Source organism: Psammomys obesus, unplaced genomic scaffold, assembly GCF_907164565.1.
Source record: "Psammomys obesus unplaced genomic scaffold, mPsaObe1.curated_primary_1811, whole genome shotgun sequence".
Classification (NCBI taxonomy): domain Eukaryota; kingdom Metazoa; phylum Chordata; class Mammalia; order Rodentia; family Muridae; genus Psammomys; species Psammomys obesus.
Window position 1 is genome coordinate 29,385,369 of NW_026596073.1, and position 16,529 is coordinate 29,401,897.

The window sequence follows — 16,529 nt, forward strand, 5'->3', positions numbered from 1 at the left end:
CAAGTAGTGGTGTTCTTAGCAGGTTCTGAGAAAACACTGGTGATTCATGGGAGAAGAACGGCTCGAGGCTGTCCTTTAAAACAGAGGGAGCAAGGTATGTATTAAGATTTATATGTAAATATATCGTTTATATTTATTTTTATATGAATATATTTATATTATATATGATTGCTTTATGTGATAAAAATATCACACACATATATATATATATAAATTCATGCTATCAGTTCTGTTCTTTAGAGAACTTTGATTAATACATAGCCCAAGGAGAAGTGTTGCAGTCAGTGAAGCCGGAAGGGAAGAACCATCTAAGCCCTTTGACATCAGACATAGAGCTACAGGATTTGGAGTTTGGACTGCTGGGTTTTGGTCTTGCTTTGGCCCAGTGTTTCCTCATGTGCCCTATTCCTTCCTTTTGCGATGGTAACACATATTCTGTGCCACTGTATGTTGGAACTATGTAATTTAATTTTTGATTTCACGGCAGGGGGTGCACATACAATTAAGAGATTGCTATGAGTCTCAGAAGAGGTTTTGGTCCTTAAAACTGTGTTGATACTGAAAGGCTATGGGGACGTCTGACGTTGGACTCAGTGTATTTTTCATTATCATATGGTCACAAGCCATATGCTAATGATAAGCCGAATTCCACAAGAGCAACTGTGGAATGTGCCTGTTGCAATGAGAACAGCCTCCATAGACTCATACACTGGAATGCTTGCTCCCCAGTCCATCCAATTATGTGGGAAGGGTTAGGAGGTGTGGCATTGTTGGGAGAGGTATGTGACTGTAAACTCTCTTTCTCTTTCCATCACGGTCGTGTTTCCAGATGTAAGTGTTCAGTTGCTCCAGCAATATGCCTGCTTTCCTGCTGCCATGATCCCTACTGTGCTGATCATGGACTTACCCTCTAAACCGATAAGCCTTGTTTATAGCTTTCCTCTAAAAGTTACCTTAGTCACCATGTTTCTTCATAGCAATAGAACAGTAACAAAGACAAGATGAAATCTCATTCTTATGTTCATCATCAGACCAAATATAGCTAATTTCTAAATGTGCCAAATAACAAGATGATACTCATTGATTCATTCCAAACATTTGTATAGAATTTCCTATCTGCTACTGACGACTTTCTGTGCAGAAAACAAACTGAGCGTTTTTTTTTTAATTGTGTCTTTAATTACAAATTTCAGACAACTTTTTTCAATACTGAAAATCTAATTTAAGTATGATTTGAATTTTGAATAATGTGTTTACTGCATTAACCAGCAGGTTTGGTATCTTGGAAACAAATTACATTTAAAATTCTGTGGTGATGAAGCCGGGTGCAGTGGAGCACATGCCTGTAATCCCAGCACTGGGGGAGGCAGAGACAGGCAGATCTCTCTGAGTTCAAGGCTTGCTTGGCATACAAAGCTAGTCCAGGTCAGCCAAGGCTACACAGAGAAACCAGGTCTAGGACTTTCCCATCCCCCCAATTCTTCTGTGTAATTTATATGCAAAATCCACATCTTCCTCGATTTTTTTGCATTTCGGTAAGTCCTGGTTTAGTTTGTTGAAGGGAGCTAGTCAGCACTAACTTACAAGGCTTGTTCCCTCTGTTTGTAAAGACAGAATCAAGCTATTCTTCCACCATGTATTACCGGTGTTTCTCAGAACCTGCTAAGACAACCACTACTTGAATCTGGCTCACTGAGACACTTAGATTAGCTTTTGATGAAATGAAATTCCTCCTCATAACAGCAAATCCAAGATTGTTTCTAGATACCGCAGTAAAGAAAGGTTTTACAGCACTGCGGTGTCACTGAGTGGGATGTTAGCTGCTCATTTGTCTGAGTCAGGGTAGAGTTTGGTGCACAGGGGTGTGAATGTGTGGCTCCCTGGCCAGGACCAGGTTAACAGTGAGACATTTCCATGAAGGGTTTCTAAGGAAAAGATCACATCAAAATTTCATTACAGAAACTCTCCTTTAACTACCAAATTAGCCATCTGGGCATAAGGGTAGAACTGCTGCAGTCACATTATGCCATGGGGACAGAAAGGGGGCAGAAGCAGGCAGGAGGCAGGAGTAACTGAAGAAAGAGAAATCTTCCTCTTCCGCCGCAGCCACTGCTTTCCTACGCCCAAACTGAAGCAGATTCCTAAGTAAGCTTAGGCAGTGAGCTTGCTGGAAGACACTGTGAGACAGGAGGATAGAGGCTGCAAATCCTTCCATTACAGACTTCAAGTCCGTTTGACCTTTCCTCTTCACACGGAGGAATGTTTCTCTGCTCCTTAAAGCTGGAGCAATGACCTACTTTATCCCAGGAATGGTAATGTCCTGTGCTGGCTCTGCAGGGACATTGGAGCTTGCGGTGATCTGGTCTTGGCTACCCTGATACAAGACAGTGCTAGGATAGAGACGGCCTGCCTCTTCCTGGGACTTAACACATTGAGTCCCTGGCAATTCACCAGTTAAACCTAGTCTCATGAGTGACTCTGCTGAATCAAGCCCAAGAACTGATCCAAGCCGAAAGTGACGCCTCAGGGAATCGCCAACAATGATTTTCTTAGTTATTCCACTCGTTATGCAGAGTAGATAACTGACACACTGACACCCCTGGACCTCCCCTTCCTGTAAAATGAGTTAGAGACTCCGGCGGCGTGTGGTCAGCGCGGTGTTACTGAGTTAGGTGCCTCTTCCAGCCTCCCCGCAGTGCACAGCGACGGCAAGTTTGCCACACCCGGTTGTTTTGAATTCCAGATGAGGATGGGGCCTGGTAGCATCTCTGTGTGGGGACATGGATGGTGTGCTACGGGCTGGGGCGGCCTGGAAATGCTCTCGAGCCTTGCAAGGGCTGCAGCACTGAACGGCTGCAGCTGTGTCCTCAGCACCACTGTGCCTTCTCTGGGGACATGTCACTGCCTCAGCAGTTAATGGGAGCATCAGTGTTTCCTGACTGCCAAGTACAAAGCGTTCATTTGAGCCGCTGTAATTTAAGCTCAGAAATAACTTTTAATGTAAATTGTTTGGCATTGAACACAAACACGCTACAAATTCATACAACTAGCACCGTTTTGAGTTGTCTGTGTTTGAGATACTACTAACAACACACTGGTTTTTTTCTTCTTTAGCATTTAATCAGACTTACTGGCCAGAAACCTATTCTACACATAAGCTTACACATTTGAAACACTACCACTCAATCTACGAACAACAACTACACCTTCAGAGAGTACCTAAGATCCCCCTCCTTTCACACCTATGGTCATTCATTCTCGCACCAACCTGATGAGGCGGGCATATGAGTTCTTCCAGGATTGCAAATAAAGACATTATTTCCACATTATTTAATAACTATCTCGACGTCAAACCTGTCCTTTGCTAATGTATACTATTCGGAGGCTTCACATGCAACGCAATTCCATTAGGAAAATGTCTTTAACATAATATTGTTGTCTTTTCATGCAGTATTGGAAGAGATTTCCAAGTGGTTTTTTTTTAATGGATGAAAACGTGTACATAGTATTTACTTCATTCTGAGATCAAGTTGAAATCCGTAAGAACTGGCTCTGTATTGGATCTTTTAGACAGTTGCACAGATGTATACAAAATACAATGGCTACTTTCATCCGATCCTCTTCTGTCTCCCTCTCTGTCAGTGCCCTCCCTTCGCTCACCACTGTACTCCTTACAGGCCCTTACTTATATTCACATCTTTGTGTTTTGTTTTGTGATCCACCGAGTCTAACCACGGTTATGCATAAACATGGGTTTTGATTTGTTGGAGCCTGGGAGGCTCGCCTGTGAATCCACCAATGAAAAGAATGACTGCTTTCCCCCCTCAGAACCCACCAGTAACCAGTATTTCACCAGGATGGACTATGGTCCCACGAGTCTCTCTAGTCTTGACTGATGATAGACCCAGGCTTGTGAAGGCCCAGCCAATGGAGGCAACTATCGCCATGAGATTGTTACTGCAATATCTGTGTCATGCCTTCCTCTATCTTCCGCATCTTAAATTCTTTCTGTCTCCTTTCGGCCATCTCCCCTGAGCCTTAGGTGGGAGGTATAGGTACTCTGTTTAGGGTTGAACATTCAGCTGTCACTTTCTCTCAGCACCCTAAGCGCCATGAGTCTTTGAAGTTACTATATACCATTTATCTCAAAGGGAAGCTTCTTCCCTCAAGGATGGGGATATCGTCTGTGTATGGGCATAAACGTATTGATTCAAAACCACAACAAGATGTAAAGATCATGTTATAATAGTTCCTACAGCTGTCCTCTGCCACCAGATGGCAGCATCAGGCATTAATTTTAAGCTTCTGTGGTCTTCTAATAATTCCAGGCAATATATGATACAACCCAGCTAATAATAAATCAACTAATAAATGGTGGAACACTGCATAAGCTCGTCTTTACTGACCCACTGTCTAATTTCTCCCAGGAGGTGTTTTAAGATCTCTGTGATCTATTCTGGCTCACCCCCTAATGAGTGCACTTAGTTTTCATTTCAAAAAGTCAGATTAAAAACGGGAATCATTTCTCCAGCTGTTACAGAGTTAATCATTAGGGAACAATCTTTTTCCGAGAGAAAAGGAAACAAAAACAACTTCTGCTGAATCTCTCTCAGTGCCACGGGCTAGGAGAAAGCTAAAAGGGAAGCTCTCCAACTTTGCTCTCTGATCTGTGATTCCTCGGCAAAGGGAGACAGCAATTTGGGAACTTGCAGCATAGAAGCTGATCTGTCATAAAATGCATCAACTTGGAGAGGCAGAAAAATGGTTCCATTTTTGTGAACTACAGAAAGAGTCGACACATCCCTCATGGAGGCTACGAGTGGTGGTGAAGACACTATTGGGGCAGACATGGGTTTTGTAGTTTCTTGCAAAACTCATATGTCTTTTCAGGTCCCCTCAGCCAGTCCAGGAGAGGTGGACATGGAACAGCTTCACAGTGCTCAACCTCAAAGCATCATCAGGGACTAGGTCATAGCAGAGGGGGATGTCAACGAAATAAAAGGCAAAAGGTGTGTGTCATGGGTATTAGATACTCAGTCTTACATTCACGTATGGCTAAACCTATGCTGTATGCTCTCCTTAGAGCTCCTTGTCCAGGGGCCAAACATTCTGGAGGAGCTTGGTGGCTAAGAGGACCACAGCTGCCATTGCTGCAACCATGAACTTGGCTGGTTATAGTTTCACACACTTAAGCAGCAAGGAATCAACGAGCCTGAACTCGTGAGACCTTGTGGGTCCACACAAATTCAGGGAGTTTATTACTTAGACAACTCAGAACAGGTCAGCTTCTTCTGCCTCCAGTCCCTCAGAAGGGCATTCGACCTGAATGACAAATTGACTAACAGCAGCTTGCACAATGGCTCACTCTGCTAGGGTAGAGACAAAGGAACTCTCAGATGCTACAGCCTGTGGCTAGGCGGGAAGTTCTGAGCGCAACTGGAACCAAACTCAGGAGATGGGTGAGAGATCAGTAGCTTGCAGTGTGTGTTGCTCTAAGAGGCATCTTCAGGCATCCTTGCCAAGAATCCGCTCAGATGATGGTAAAGCCTTGCCTATGTGGTCTCACTGGAGACATGTAAGCCTTCCAGAGTACCGTGAGAACCTGATCCTGAATTTCCCCAGAATGAATCTGCCATGTAAGTCATTCAGGTAGCAGTGACACAAGCCCTCCTAGCCTGTCCATCCAGCCCACCGCCATCACATGACTAGGTTCTGAGCACAGGATTCCATTACTTTGTTCACAATAACTGATTCTATGAGTGAAAGTGAGGCCTGCCTTGCTACTGTCCTTCCAGAAATTTCCAGAGAAACCCAGAAGTATCCTTTTTCTTTTTTCTTTTCTTTTTTCTTTTTTTTTTTTAATCTTCTGGGGTAGAGATGGATTTTTAATATCATATCCTTTTCTGTCATTAGTCTGATTGTTGTCCTACATAGAGAAGATCTTCTACATAAAATCCTGTGGCTTCTACTTTCTATGAAAATTGAGTGATTTTCTTGATTTGTAGTCACAGAGAAGACACTTTTTTGGTTTGTTTTCTCAAAAATGTGCACAGAGCTAATTCGAAAAAGAACACTCAGACTAGTCCCATCGTACGATTTCTGAGTTTACTTCCAAAATTACTGCTGCTTTCTATTTCTTGATTGTTTTTCTTATTTTAAAAAAAGGGTACTTCTCCTTGGGAACGGGCCTGGAGCAAGAGTGAGGTGGAGGCATGTCCAAACCCTAGAAATATGTCCTGCAATCTGCAGGAGTAGGATACATCCCTGTCTGCCCTTGGCCTGAGTGTCCGGCACCCTTAGCTCTGTGCCCCACCCCCACACCTTTGCCTCTCCAGAAGAGGTCAAGTAGCTGGGAGTCAGGTTAAACTTCCTTTTATCTTATAAGTTCATTCCACCAACACCAGTAATTCCTCCTCATGCAAATAAGGCATCCCCAGAACCCTGGCCCTGGCCAATGATGCATTCTTACCCTGATAGCCCATACTCAAACCCTGAATAGCCTTTGTTGCCCCCAATTAAAGGAGCTGTCTCACGGAAGCCAGTCACCTGAGAGTCTGTCCTCATCATGCTCACTCTCCATTCCAACTATCCATCATCCCCTCTTGTTACCCTGGACCTGAAGCTACCCTTGACCTTGCTACCCTGGTCCTGAAGCTATGAACAGGGAAACAGAGCTTGAATGATAGCCCCCTCAAGACTCTTTAATAGTTGTCATCATTACCATTAAAAGATTTTTTTTTAAAGCATCCCCTATTCGTGGACTTGGAAAGGTGCATAGGAGGAGATGAGGGAGGAAGGGTAGGATTGGGAAGGGAAGGGGGTGGGGGCTACAGCTGGGATACAAAGTGAATAAACTGTAATTAATATAAAAAACAAAAAATGTAATTAAAAAAGCATCCCCTGGTACCCTTGATTTCACATCAATTTGGCCATATAGAAATTTCTAAAGTGTGAAAGAAAAAGAAAAATTATTACAACAAATGTAATTGGTATACCTCATCACTAATTGAATAATAAAGTAAAGTTCCATGATAAGCCCTCTGATCTGAACTGGTCTCATAAATTAACATCTTTTCAATAAAATCAAGTTCTACAACTTCGTTTAACCTATTTCTCAGTTTGCTAGTTTGTAATCTCTAAGAACTCACCAACTGTTCCAAGCAGCATTCAAGGCATGTCCTTTTTATCCTTCCTCCACTATCCTATCCATCCAGTGAAATAGTTATCTTTTATGTAAAAACATAGGCAAAGTTGTATTTGTTAAAAAGAGTGATAGGTGCTGTTCTGATAAAGCACTTCCTTCTTCATTCACATAAGCCAGTCCTCGGAGCTCTGGAGAACAGACTGAAAACCTCCGTGAGGTGTGCTAATTCATAGCTAGAGCTCTATTCAAAAGAGAATAATTCTTGTAGTGTTTTATTTGTATGTTTCATATTCCAACCTTTTTTTTTTTAAATCACTTTTTTAAACTTCTTTACAAAATTGTCTTGAAAGACTCCAGAGAGGTCAAGGATTCAGCAAAGTAAAAACAGACTGCCTATAGTGGGACAGATGCCTAGAGTCCTTGGACACATTTTGCACAAACTTCCATTGCATTATATAAGCATTTCTGAGTCTTTTTCATATTTTAAAAAACATAATAACTCCCTTGAGATTGCATATATGAAAGCCACCGTGCTTTTTAAAACTCTGTCTCAATCATTTTTTTTTTAAATTTTGGCCTTCATAACAAGCTAATCCGTGACATTGTCAGCATTTATGCCTTACAGTGGTTTTCAGCTTTGGCTGGAAATAATAATTCTTCCTAATGTGTGGAACTTTTGAAAACGTGAAACAAGTTAGACCAACTTAGACCAATGAAGTCTGAAACTCTTAATGTGGGACCAAGAGTTTGTTAAAACTCCCAAGTGGTATTCTCGTGTGTTCAAAGACTGAGAATCATTGCCCAGAGATAAATTTATTCCTTCCTTCCTTCCTTCCTTCCTTCCTTCCTTCCTTCCTTCCTTCCTTCCTTCCTTCCCTCCTTCCTTCCTCCATCTTTCTTTCCTTCCTTCTCCCTCCCTCCCTCTTCATTGCTTCCCCTTCTCTTCCCCACTCCCTCTGCCCATGACTTCTTTAAGAATAAAGCAATGTGATGGGCTCAGAATCACTGAGCGGCATCACTGAACAGCTTCCCTCCACCGCTTCCCCTCTCCTGGGCCTCACCCTTTACGCTTGCAATCCCTCCTAAGTAATCAAAGAACCCACTCCCGAAGCCGTGGTGGGCACAGGCTCCAGATTCCCTTGGTTTACCTCCTTCCCATCCATCCTGGTCAGCGCTGGCACCTCAATTTGAACACATAGGAGAGTCCAGAGCAGTGACAGGAACACAGTGAAAGGCTTCGTCTTCAGGAAAGAGGCGAAGTAGAGGCTCTCATAGCCCAGGGTACCAAAATGGGACCATGGGAGCAGAGGAAAGGGTACAGGCCACTCTGTAACTTCATATTCCTCTCCTTGGGAATAGTCGATACTTAACTGGCCTACTTACAGAACCTCACTCCCAGCCCAGGGTGCTCTGCATGAGCATCATCTGCCAGCTTCTCCAGGCTCCCTCTCCAGAGGCTCAATACTCCTCTGCTTTCCCCCAGAGGCCTGCCTCAGGGCCTCTGCTCTACACATCTCCTGAATGCTGTGGCCAGCATCCTCTACCCACTTCTGCAGCGTGGGCCACAGCCACCCACGTTCTTAAAACTGGGCTGCAGGTCATCAAAGCAGCATACGGTCAGCTGACTGACTCTTTCCAAAGAGAACGTTCAGTGTGAGCCCACATCGGCCGGGATATACCTTAGGGGGATTCTCTTCTGCTTGAGCAACTTGAGCTGCTCTAGTTCTTTCTGCGGGGTCTTCATGTGTTGGGATTCCTCAGGCCTTGGTTCCACCTTCTCCACCGTCACGGCTCCGGGCCAAGGGGAGGCCCCCTCTGAGCTGCCTGGCCCTCAGGCTATAAATTCTCCAGGCCAGTTTGTGGCATCAGGCCCAGTCCAACCTAAAGGCCGCATAGTATGCCACCCCTCCGTGGAACTCAGACATAGGGCACAGAGAGATCCCCAGCCACTCTGGGTCTGGCCCAACCCCTGGCAGGATTTCAGGCTCGCGCTCGGAGGGCCTTAGAGGCTTACTCAGGAGAAAGAGCTTACCCAGCCTAGCTCCAGCCCTCCTGACCTGTCACTCCTGATGGGGGTGAGAAACCTGAAGCTTGGTGCACTTCTATAGGGGAAGACAGGCACTCTAAGCTGGGGGCCTGACGGAAGCAGGATTCGCCTAGGGATAGAGAGGAACACTTTTATACCAACTACAGAAAAATTAGTTTTTTACATTTCGTTACTTGCAGAGTGCTTCTCAGCCAGTGCTTTTCAAGAGTAGTAAGAATTCAGAGATGTGCGTTTCTCTTGATGGCACTGCCATTAGTTGAGATATTTTAGGAGCTTTTTCTTGGAATTGCTTTTAGTCATTTTGCCAGCCACCATTAAAACCTTCTCTTCACTGCTCGCTCCAGGATTGTGGAAGAGCCATCCATAGACCTGTAAGCAGCAGCAGCGACTCTCTCTTCTCGGGTGAGCCTGTACTCATAGCAGGATGAACCGGGCACAGACCTTCGAGGTCTCCTAGCAAGGCCACTGCTTTTAACAGCCTTCAAACCAGCGGTTCTCAACCATGACTTCTTTGGGGTGGAACCACGGGTTCAAGGGTTGCCTAAGACTATCAGAAAACACAGGTGTTTACATTACAACTTATAACAGCGGTAAAATGAGAGTTGTGAAGTAGTAACAAAAATAATTTTATGGCTGGGGGTCTCCACAACACGAGGAACTGAATTGAAGGATTGCAGCATTAGGGAGGTTGAGAACCGCTGCTTTAAACACTCCCATCTTACTTTATAATAATTAGGATCATAAGGGAGAATAGAATTAGAGCTGATTTTCTACTTCCTTCTGGATCTTCAGAGTTAATCCTCCTATGTCCTAAGCTTCCATTTATTTTAGTCATCCATTCCCCACTCTATCTTAGACAACTCCACTCCCCAACCTCTACCCCAACCCCTGTCCAGACTCAAACCCATTGGGCTCTGAAAATCCTTACTCAGGCTTTTCATACTTACACAGTACACCCTGAAACCCCTCACAGTTACAAATTCCCCCTCCACACTCCGTCTTTTTGTTAAATACTTCCTTCTCCTCTTGATCTAACTAAAACCCAGCTATTCCACAAGGACACAGCTTTCTCCACACCTATGGTATCTCAATATCCAGAGAAGTTATTCAGGAAATACTGAATACAACCATGGTTGTACCATTGAACATAGTTTATACCTTGGGCAGAAGGCAAGATACAATGAGAGATCAGAGGATGTTGACAAGATTTCACATCAGTTTCTCCACATGGGAATTTCTAGGTGTGATAGAAAAATCAAAGGTAATACAACATTACAAAGCATCATCTTCCGTCTTCCGGTAGGTGGAAGACTGTCTCCAGATTGTGATTAAAGCTCAGAGACATCTGTCAAGCATGGAAGTATTGACCACAGCCTCCCTATGCAGAAATGAATAGAAAAAGAAAAGACGTTGCAAAGTAAGAGGAAGCATGAGACCCACTAAAGGACAGAAGATTTAAAACATGAAGAAAAAGAAACACTGGAGAAGAGAACACTGCCTGTATTGGTGGTTGGGAAAAAAATCAGTTCTGAATTATCTAGAAACAACTCAGGGAATTCAGAGGAGTCTTTCAAACACCATGAGAAGTTCAAAAGAAGATGAAGAAAGGGCACAACGAGGAAGGTATCCATAAGGACAGGCAAATTTGATGGTGCAGAGAGCAAAAGACAGTTCAGTGTTGACACATGACCAAATCAATCATAGGGTAGGACAGAGACAGAGCTTCCAGGCCCCAATTCTGAAAGCTATGGGTGGCACAGCCCCAAACCTGTTCCAATTGGCTCCTAGTTGAGTCCTGTCACAGTATAAAGAAAAGCTGTAAGTCATGTTGCTCTCAGTGAGAATCTCCACTCCTGCTACCTCCTCTTGGAAGAATTCCTAGAAAGCAGTGAGTTAAAGAAAAGCTGAAATACCAATAGCCAACAAATACCTGATCGAAAAAAAAAAAGTTCAACAGTCTTAGCCATTGGGGAGTGCAAATTGAAAGTGCAAAGTGCTTTAAGGCTCCAGCTCAGACCAGGTAAGGGACATGGGGATAGAGTAGTCATCATACGTTTGTGATGAGATGCAAACTGGTGTATAGCTCCCATATAAATCAGTATGGAGGGTCTTCAAAAAACTAAAAAATGCATCTTCTACATGATCCAGGTGAACAGAAGAAGTCTAAGTCATCAAACCACAGACATATTTACATATCTATAGCTAATGCTGTATTAGTCATAATAGCTAAAAGATGAAATCAGGCTAGGTGTTCATCAATAGATAAGTTCATAAAGAAAATGTGTAACACACACATATACACACTGGACTTTTATTCAGCTATAAAGAAGAATAAGATCGTTATTTGCAGGAAAGTGGTTGGGACTGGAGATGGTCATACTTGACAAAATAATCCAGACCCAGGAAGACAAACAAGAAAAGCAAACATTTCATATTTTCTCTGAAATGGATGCTGAAAGGGAGAGAAGGAATCTAGAGAGAGGGGAAAAAGGACAAAGAGAAAGTGCTAATGGGAGAAAAGAGATAAAACATTGCATACTTTTCCTCCTGATATATACCACAGGAAAATGTACTGCAAATGTTTGGGAGAAGAGGAGGGTCCAGCATGAGGTGGGGAGAAGGAAGAGAAAGAATATTAGGGGTGAATGAGAGCAGATTACAATGTTATATATGAGTGAAAATGTCAAAATGAAACCTGTTATTTTTGTATGCTAATTAGAAATGAACACAAAGTAAATTTTTTTCAAAGAAAAGCTGATAAGAAGGAAGGCAAGTACAGTGGTTTTAAGCCCATGCCATTAAGCTCCCTCCCCACCTTGGCTTGGTTCAGCTACTGCTCCAGCACCATTCTTATCTGCCTGCTGCCTGATCCCCACCATGAACTCACCTCTGAAACTGTAATCAGGCCCCCAATTAAATACTATTTTTTTTTATAAGTTGCCTTGGTCATAGTGTGTCCTCGCAGCAATAGAAAAGTTCCTAAGGCAGGAAGAGAACTAGATAAAGAGCTTCCACATCTGCTTGCCCCCTGCTCGGCAACTTATAGATGCTACAGATTGGTTGACCTCCTGACTAGAATGTAGTCCAGCAAATGAATTCAGTGTTTGCACATATATTTTCCTTCCTGTCTTTTTATGGGATATGGTGATTTGAATTGGAATGGCTCCCAAGGCTCACATATTTGAATACTTACTTTTCAGTTGGTTGAACTGTTTGGGAAGGATGAGGAGGTGTGGACCTGGTGGGACAAAATGTGTCACTGAGGGTGGGCTTTGAGGTTTGTCTCAGCCTGTGAGCTCTCACTTGTCCCTGAGCTCCAGCAGCATGGACTCTAACCCTCTGAAACCAGAAGCCAAATTAAATGTTTTCTCTTCTAAGTTGCCTTGCTCATTGTGTTTTATCACAGCAATAGAAAAGTAAGACATCGAAAAATAAAAATAAAAAAAGAAAACAAAAAAAGAAAGAAAAGAAAATGTCTTTGCAAAAGTCTTTGCTCTGTGGTGCTCTGGCAAGACAAAATGAGTTGTTTGTTTTCCAGCCGTCAATTGTAGCTGTTGATTTCTGAAAGCCCCATCTAGGACTGATTACAAACCAGTAACATGACATCCCCGAAACAGGCCTGGAATGGAATTGAGGACCAGAATTCCACCTTGCAGTTCCAGCTGGCTCCTAGTTCCAGTGAGTCCTGTCACAGGACTCCAGACCAGCGAAGGCATTTATTTTGTAAGAGCCCTTTGGGAGATTTTCTGTGCTGGTGGGTGTGAGAGCCACTGGCCGCCAAACTTTAATTTGCATCATCATCAGGGTGCCTTGTTAAAATGCAAGTGCTGATTTGGGAGGTGCTGCTGGTCCTTCTCTAGTGGACCCAAAGACAATGCAGTTGCTCACCTACCACTGTCCAGAATGTTTGGGGAAGTGGCTTGTCAGAAAACCCACTAACTAGAACTGTGAATTACTTATGCTCCAAACCATAAAGATGTATGTGTGTGTTTAAAAAAAAATTGTGTTTTGCTTTTTAGTTTGAGCTACATGTCAAAGTCATAAAATCCACATTCTCGGCTTCTCTGGAGGAACAGCAGGAACAGTTACAGCAGAAGAGGATGTGACAATACCAGACAGCCATCCTGCCCTTCTGGGAAGCAGCTACTATCTGCCATCGGTCCCTCCAGGTGATCTCCATATTGATGCTTTGCTATCCTTACCCCCCCCCCCCACGACATATTTTTGGCTTTTACACAGCACATTTCCTTCGCTTTTTGCAGTGACTGTTTTTCTGTCTCTTCCCATCGTTTCCCATTTAATAAAATTGATTGAAATGCCTTATGCAGCCTTCTTAAAATACAGCACTGCTTTCTTTCCACAAACTACGGTGTGGCGAGTGCGCACAGACCCCTTGTCTGTTCAAGCACGTTTCCTTGGGATTTTTCCAACAACAGAGTGAGCCTCATCTGCTACGTTTTAGGTCTGCTTACTTTGGGGCCTCTTGTATCCTCTGAGATCCCACAAGGACCCCAGACTTTATTTGCCTTTGTATTCCCGGATGGTACTTTCTCATACAGGAGCCTTTTCAATAGATTTGTCAAATAACTTATGAATTACTTTTCATCTTTTACGTTCTCATGAACTCTCTTTTGATAATGTATCCTGGTAGTTTTGCAATTATTATCCTGCTTATAGCATGCAAGTTAATTCATCTCTCCATACCCATCTGTGGGTCTTCTTTGGGTTTTTCCTTCTCATCTGAACTGTAATTTTGCTGTTGAATACTCAACTTGTAGACCATTATTTATGGGGTCCTATATAAATATAAGCCACCTCTAACTAAACAGCTCTTTATCATATATTTTCATAGCATGACCTCTCTCTCTCTCTCTCTCTCTCTCTCATTGTTTTGTTTTTTGTGATGCAGGTTCTTCTCATGGAAACCCACTGTGAAGCCCAGGCCTTCCGAAACCTTGCAGTCCTCCTGCTACTCCCCCACTACGCGTTAGCTTGCAGGAATGTAACCATGCCTAATGGGACTGTTTTCTCAAAGCACTATGATGCTTTCTCACACTAACCCTACGACACAGATATGTAGCATATTACTCCCCCTCCCCTACACACACATTTAGAAGCTAAAGTGAAATGTCTCCCATAAGCAGGAAGCCAAGGAAACAGAAGCAGAAGGGAAACCTTGGTTGTTCACGTCCTCTGCATGGAAGAAGTGCCTGGCCCTCTCTGGGAAGCACACCTCACTCTGGCATGGGGCTAATGATCTGCTCCACCCAATTTCAAAGCTCTTTACTCCTCAACACTTTATTAAAAAACTGAACTCTAGACATGCCCAGTTATCTTGCATTAGAACTAAGGGGCAAACGGGCCTTTGGACTGCTTTAAATGATCCCACGTTGCTTATGTCCTTTACGAGTGGAGTACAATTGCTTTCTATCAAGTAGTCACTCTTAAGACTTTGCCTCCAAAGGAAGTCCTGTGCAAGGGTCCAGAATTGTCCCAGGAATTTGTTGACACTAGTTGCAGTGGGTAAATCTCAAATGATCAAACAGTGATTTCTCTAGACAGTGTGAGAAGGTGATCCGTGGACCAGTTTATCGCCTTCTACAGAGTCCTTGTCAAGTCAAGGCTGCATACTCAACAGTGGACCTCTTAGAAACGCATGCTAGATGAGACGCGAGCCAACAACTTGGCAGAGCCACCTGCTGAAATAAAAGCAGCACAAATGAATGGAAAACAGCAGTGGCGACGAAATACCCTGGAGACCCGGGGTGGGCAATGTTTGGGAGAAGAACACTCTTCATACACCAGGAAGACAGCAGTAAAAGGGTGGAAATGGCAGAGCGTTAAGGCATCACGAGCCATCTCTCTTATTTAAAATCACTTCCTAGGGATCTTTATGTGGTCACAGGAACACACTTCTTGATGAAAATGAGTAGAGACTGTGCACCTTCCTGAGGAGGAACACAACAGTGGTAAAAACACCAAAGCAGACACCAGCTATGTCTGTGGGAACACTAGACGCTCTAACTTCTTATTTTAATTGTGTGTGCTCTGTTGCAATCTTAGTGACCCCACTCAACAGGTGTGTGTGTGTGTGTGTGTGTGTGTGTGTGTGTGTGTGTGTGCGTGCGCGCGCGCGCATAGTCACTCTCTTACCACCCAGCCACTTGTCGGAGATGTTCTGGAGCATCGTGACGGGGATGCAGAAGAAGGCGATGAGGAGGTCGCTGAGCGCCAGGGAGCAGATGAAGATGTTGGTGACGGTGCGCATGGCCTTGCTGCGGGTCACCACGTAGACCACCAGAGAGTTGCCAAAGAGCGCCAGGGCAAAAATGAGTGCTCCTGCCAGCGCGAAGGCCAGTTTAGCGCGCGCGGGCAGCTCGGGGGTGTAGACCAGCGGCCGCAGGCCATAGCGCTGAATGAACTGCTCCCGAGTCAGGTTGTAGGCACTCAGCAGCCGGGAGAACTGCTCCGCCGTGATGTTCAGCGCCTGCATGCTGAGCGCGGAGTCCTGCCAGCCCTCTCTCCGACTGTTCCAAGTCGAAATCTCAGCTGGCAACGCGGCGCTCGGGAGGGACAGGAGGCGGCGCCAGGGGGCCTCGCTCGCGGGTGTTTAAAGTTCACTAAAGTTCTGCGATCAGCGGGGCCGTCTGAGCCCGGTGCCCGGACTCTACAATCTTTAGCTGTGAGGTTGCTTCCCCAATTCCGGAGAGCCGCTTGGAGTTGGTGAGGATGGGGCGGAGCCTGCCATCCGCCTGCTGTCCGCTCCTCTCAGAACCTTGGTCGCCTTAAGTTGAAGCTGAGAATTGAGTTTTCCGTCTACTCCTGAGAAATGATGTGAGCCACAGCTACCCAACGCAATTAAAAACAAAATCACACAAGAGGAAGCCGCAACCACAGTGCAGTGCTCCCTTGTATCCTTCACTTAACTCCACTGGGTCTTAAATATGCAGCATCTCTCTCTCTCTCTCTCTCTCTCTCTCTCTCTCTCTCTGTGTGTGTGTGTGTGTGTGTGTGTGTGTGTGTGTGGTGCTTGCACGTGAGTGTGCACGTATGAGGAGCAAAAAGTAAACCTGTTTCTCTGTCACTTCTCAACTTACTGACTTGAGATAGGCGTTCTCACTGTCCCTTAAGGTTTGGGGGTTGGCTGGGCTGGCCAGCCGTGGAGCAGAGCCCGGGGAAGTTGTATGTCTTCAGGCACAGCGTGGGGGCGTGGTGTTGGACACAGGCACCCCCAGCTTCTTATGGCGATGCCGTGGTTAGACTCGATCCTCACGGTTGCAGAGCAAGCTCTCTCACCCACGCAGCCCCCTCCCCCGCACCCCGTCACTACCCTAGGTA

At 44.6% G+C, this 16,529-nt stretch overlaps 1 protein-coding gene across 1 annotated transcript in view; it reads right to left on the reverse strand.

The window, feature by feature from the left end:
* Positions 1-15,684, reverse strand: part of LOC129690458 (pyroglutamylated RF-amide peptide receptor) — a 34,513-nt gene extending 18,829 nt beyond the window's left edge. The window contains exon 1 of the mRNA XM_055626158.1: positions 15,345-15,684. Within this exon, the coding sequence (XP_055482133.1) occupies positions 15,345-15,684 (340 nt within the window). The remainder of the gene's footprint in view (positions 1-15,344) is intronic.
* Between the last annotated feature and the right edge of the window lie 845 nt (positions 15,685-16,529).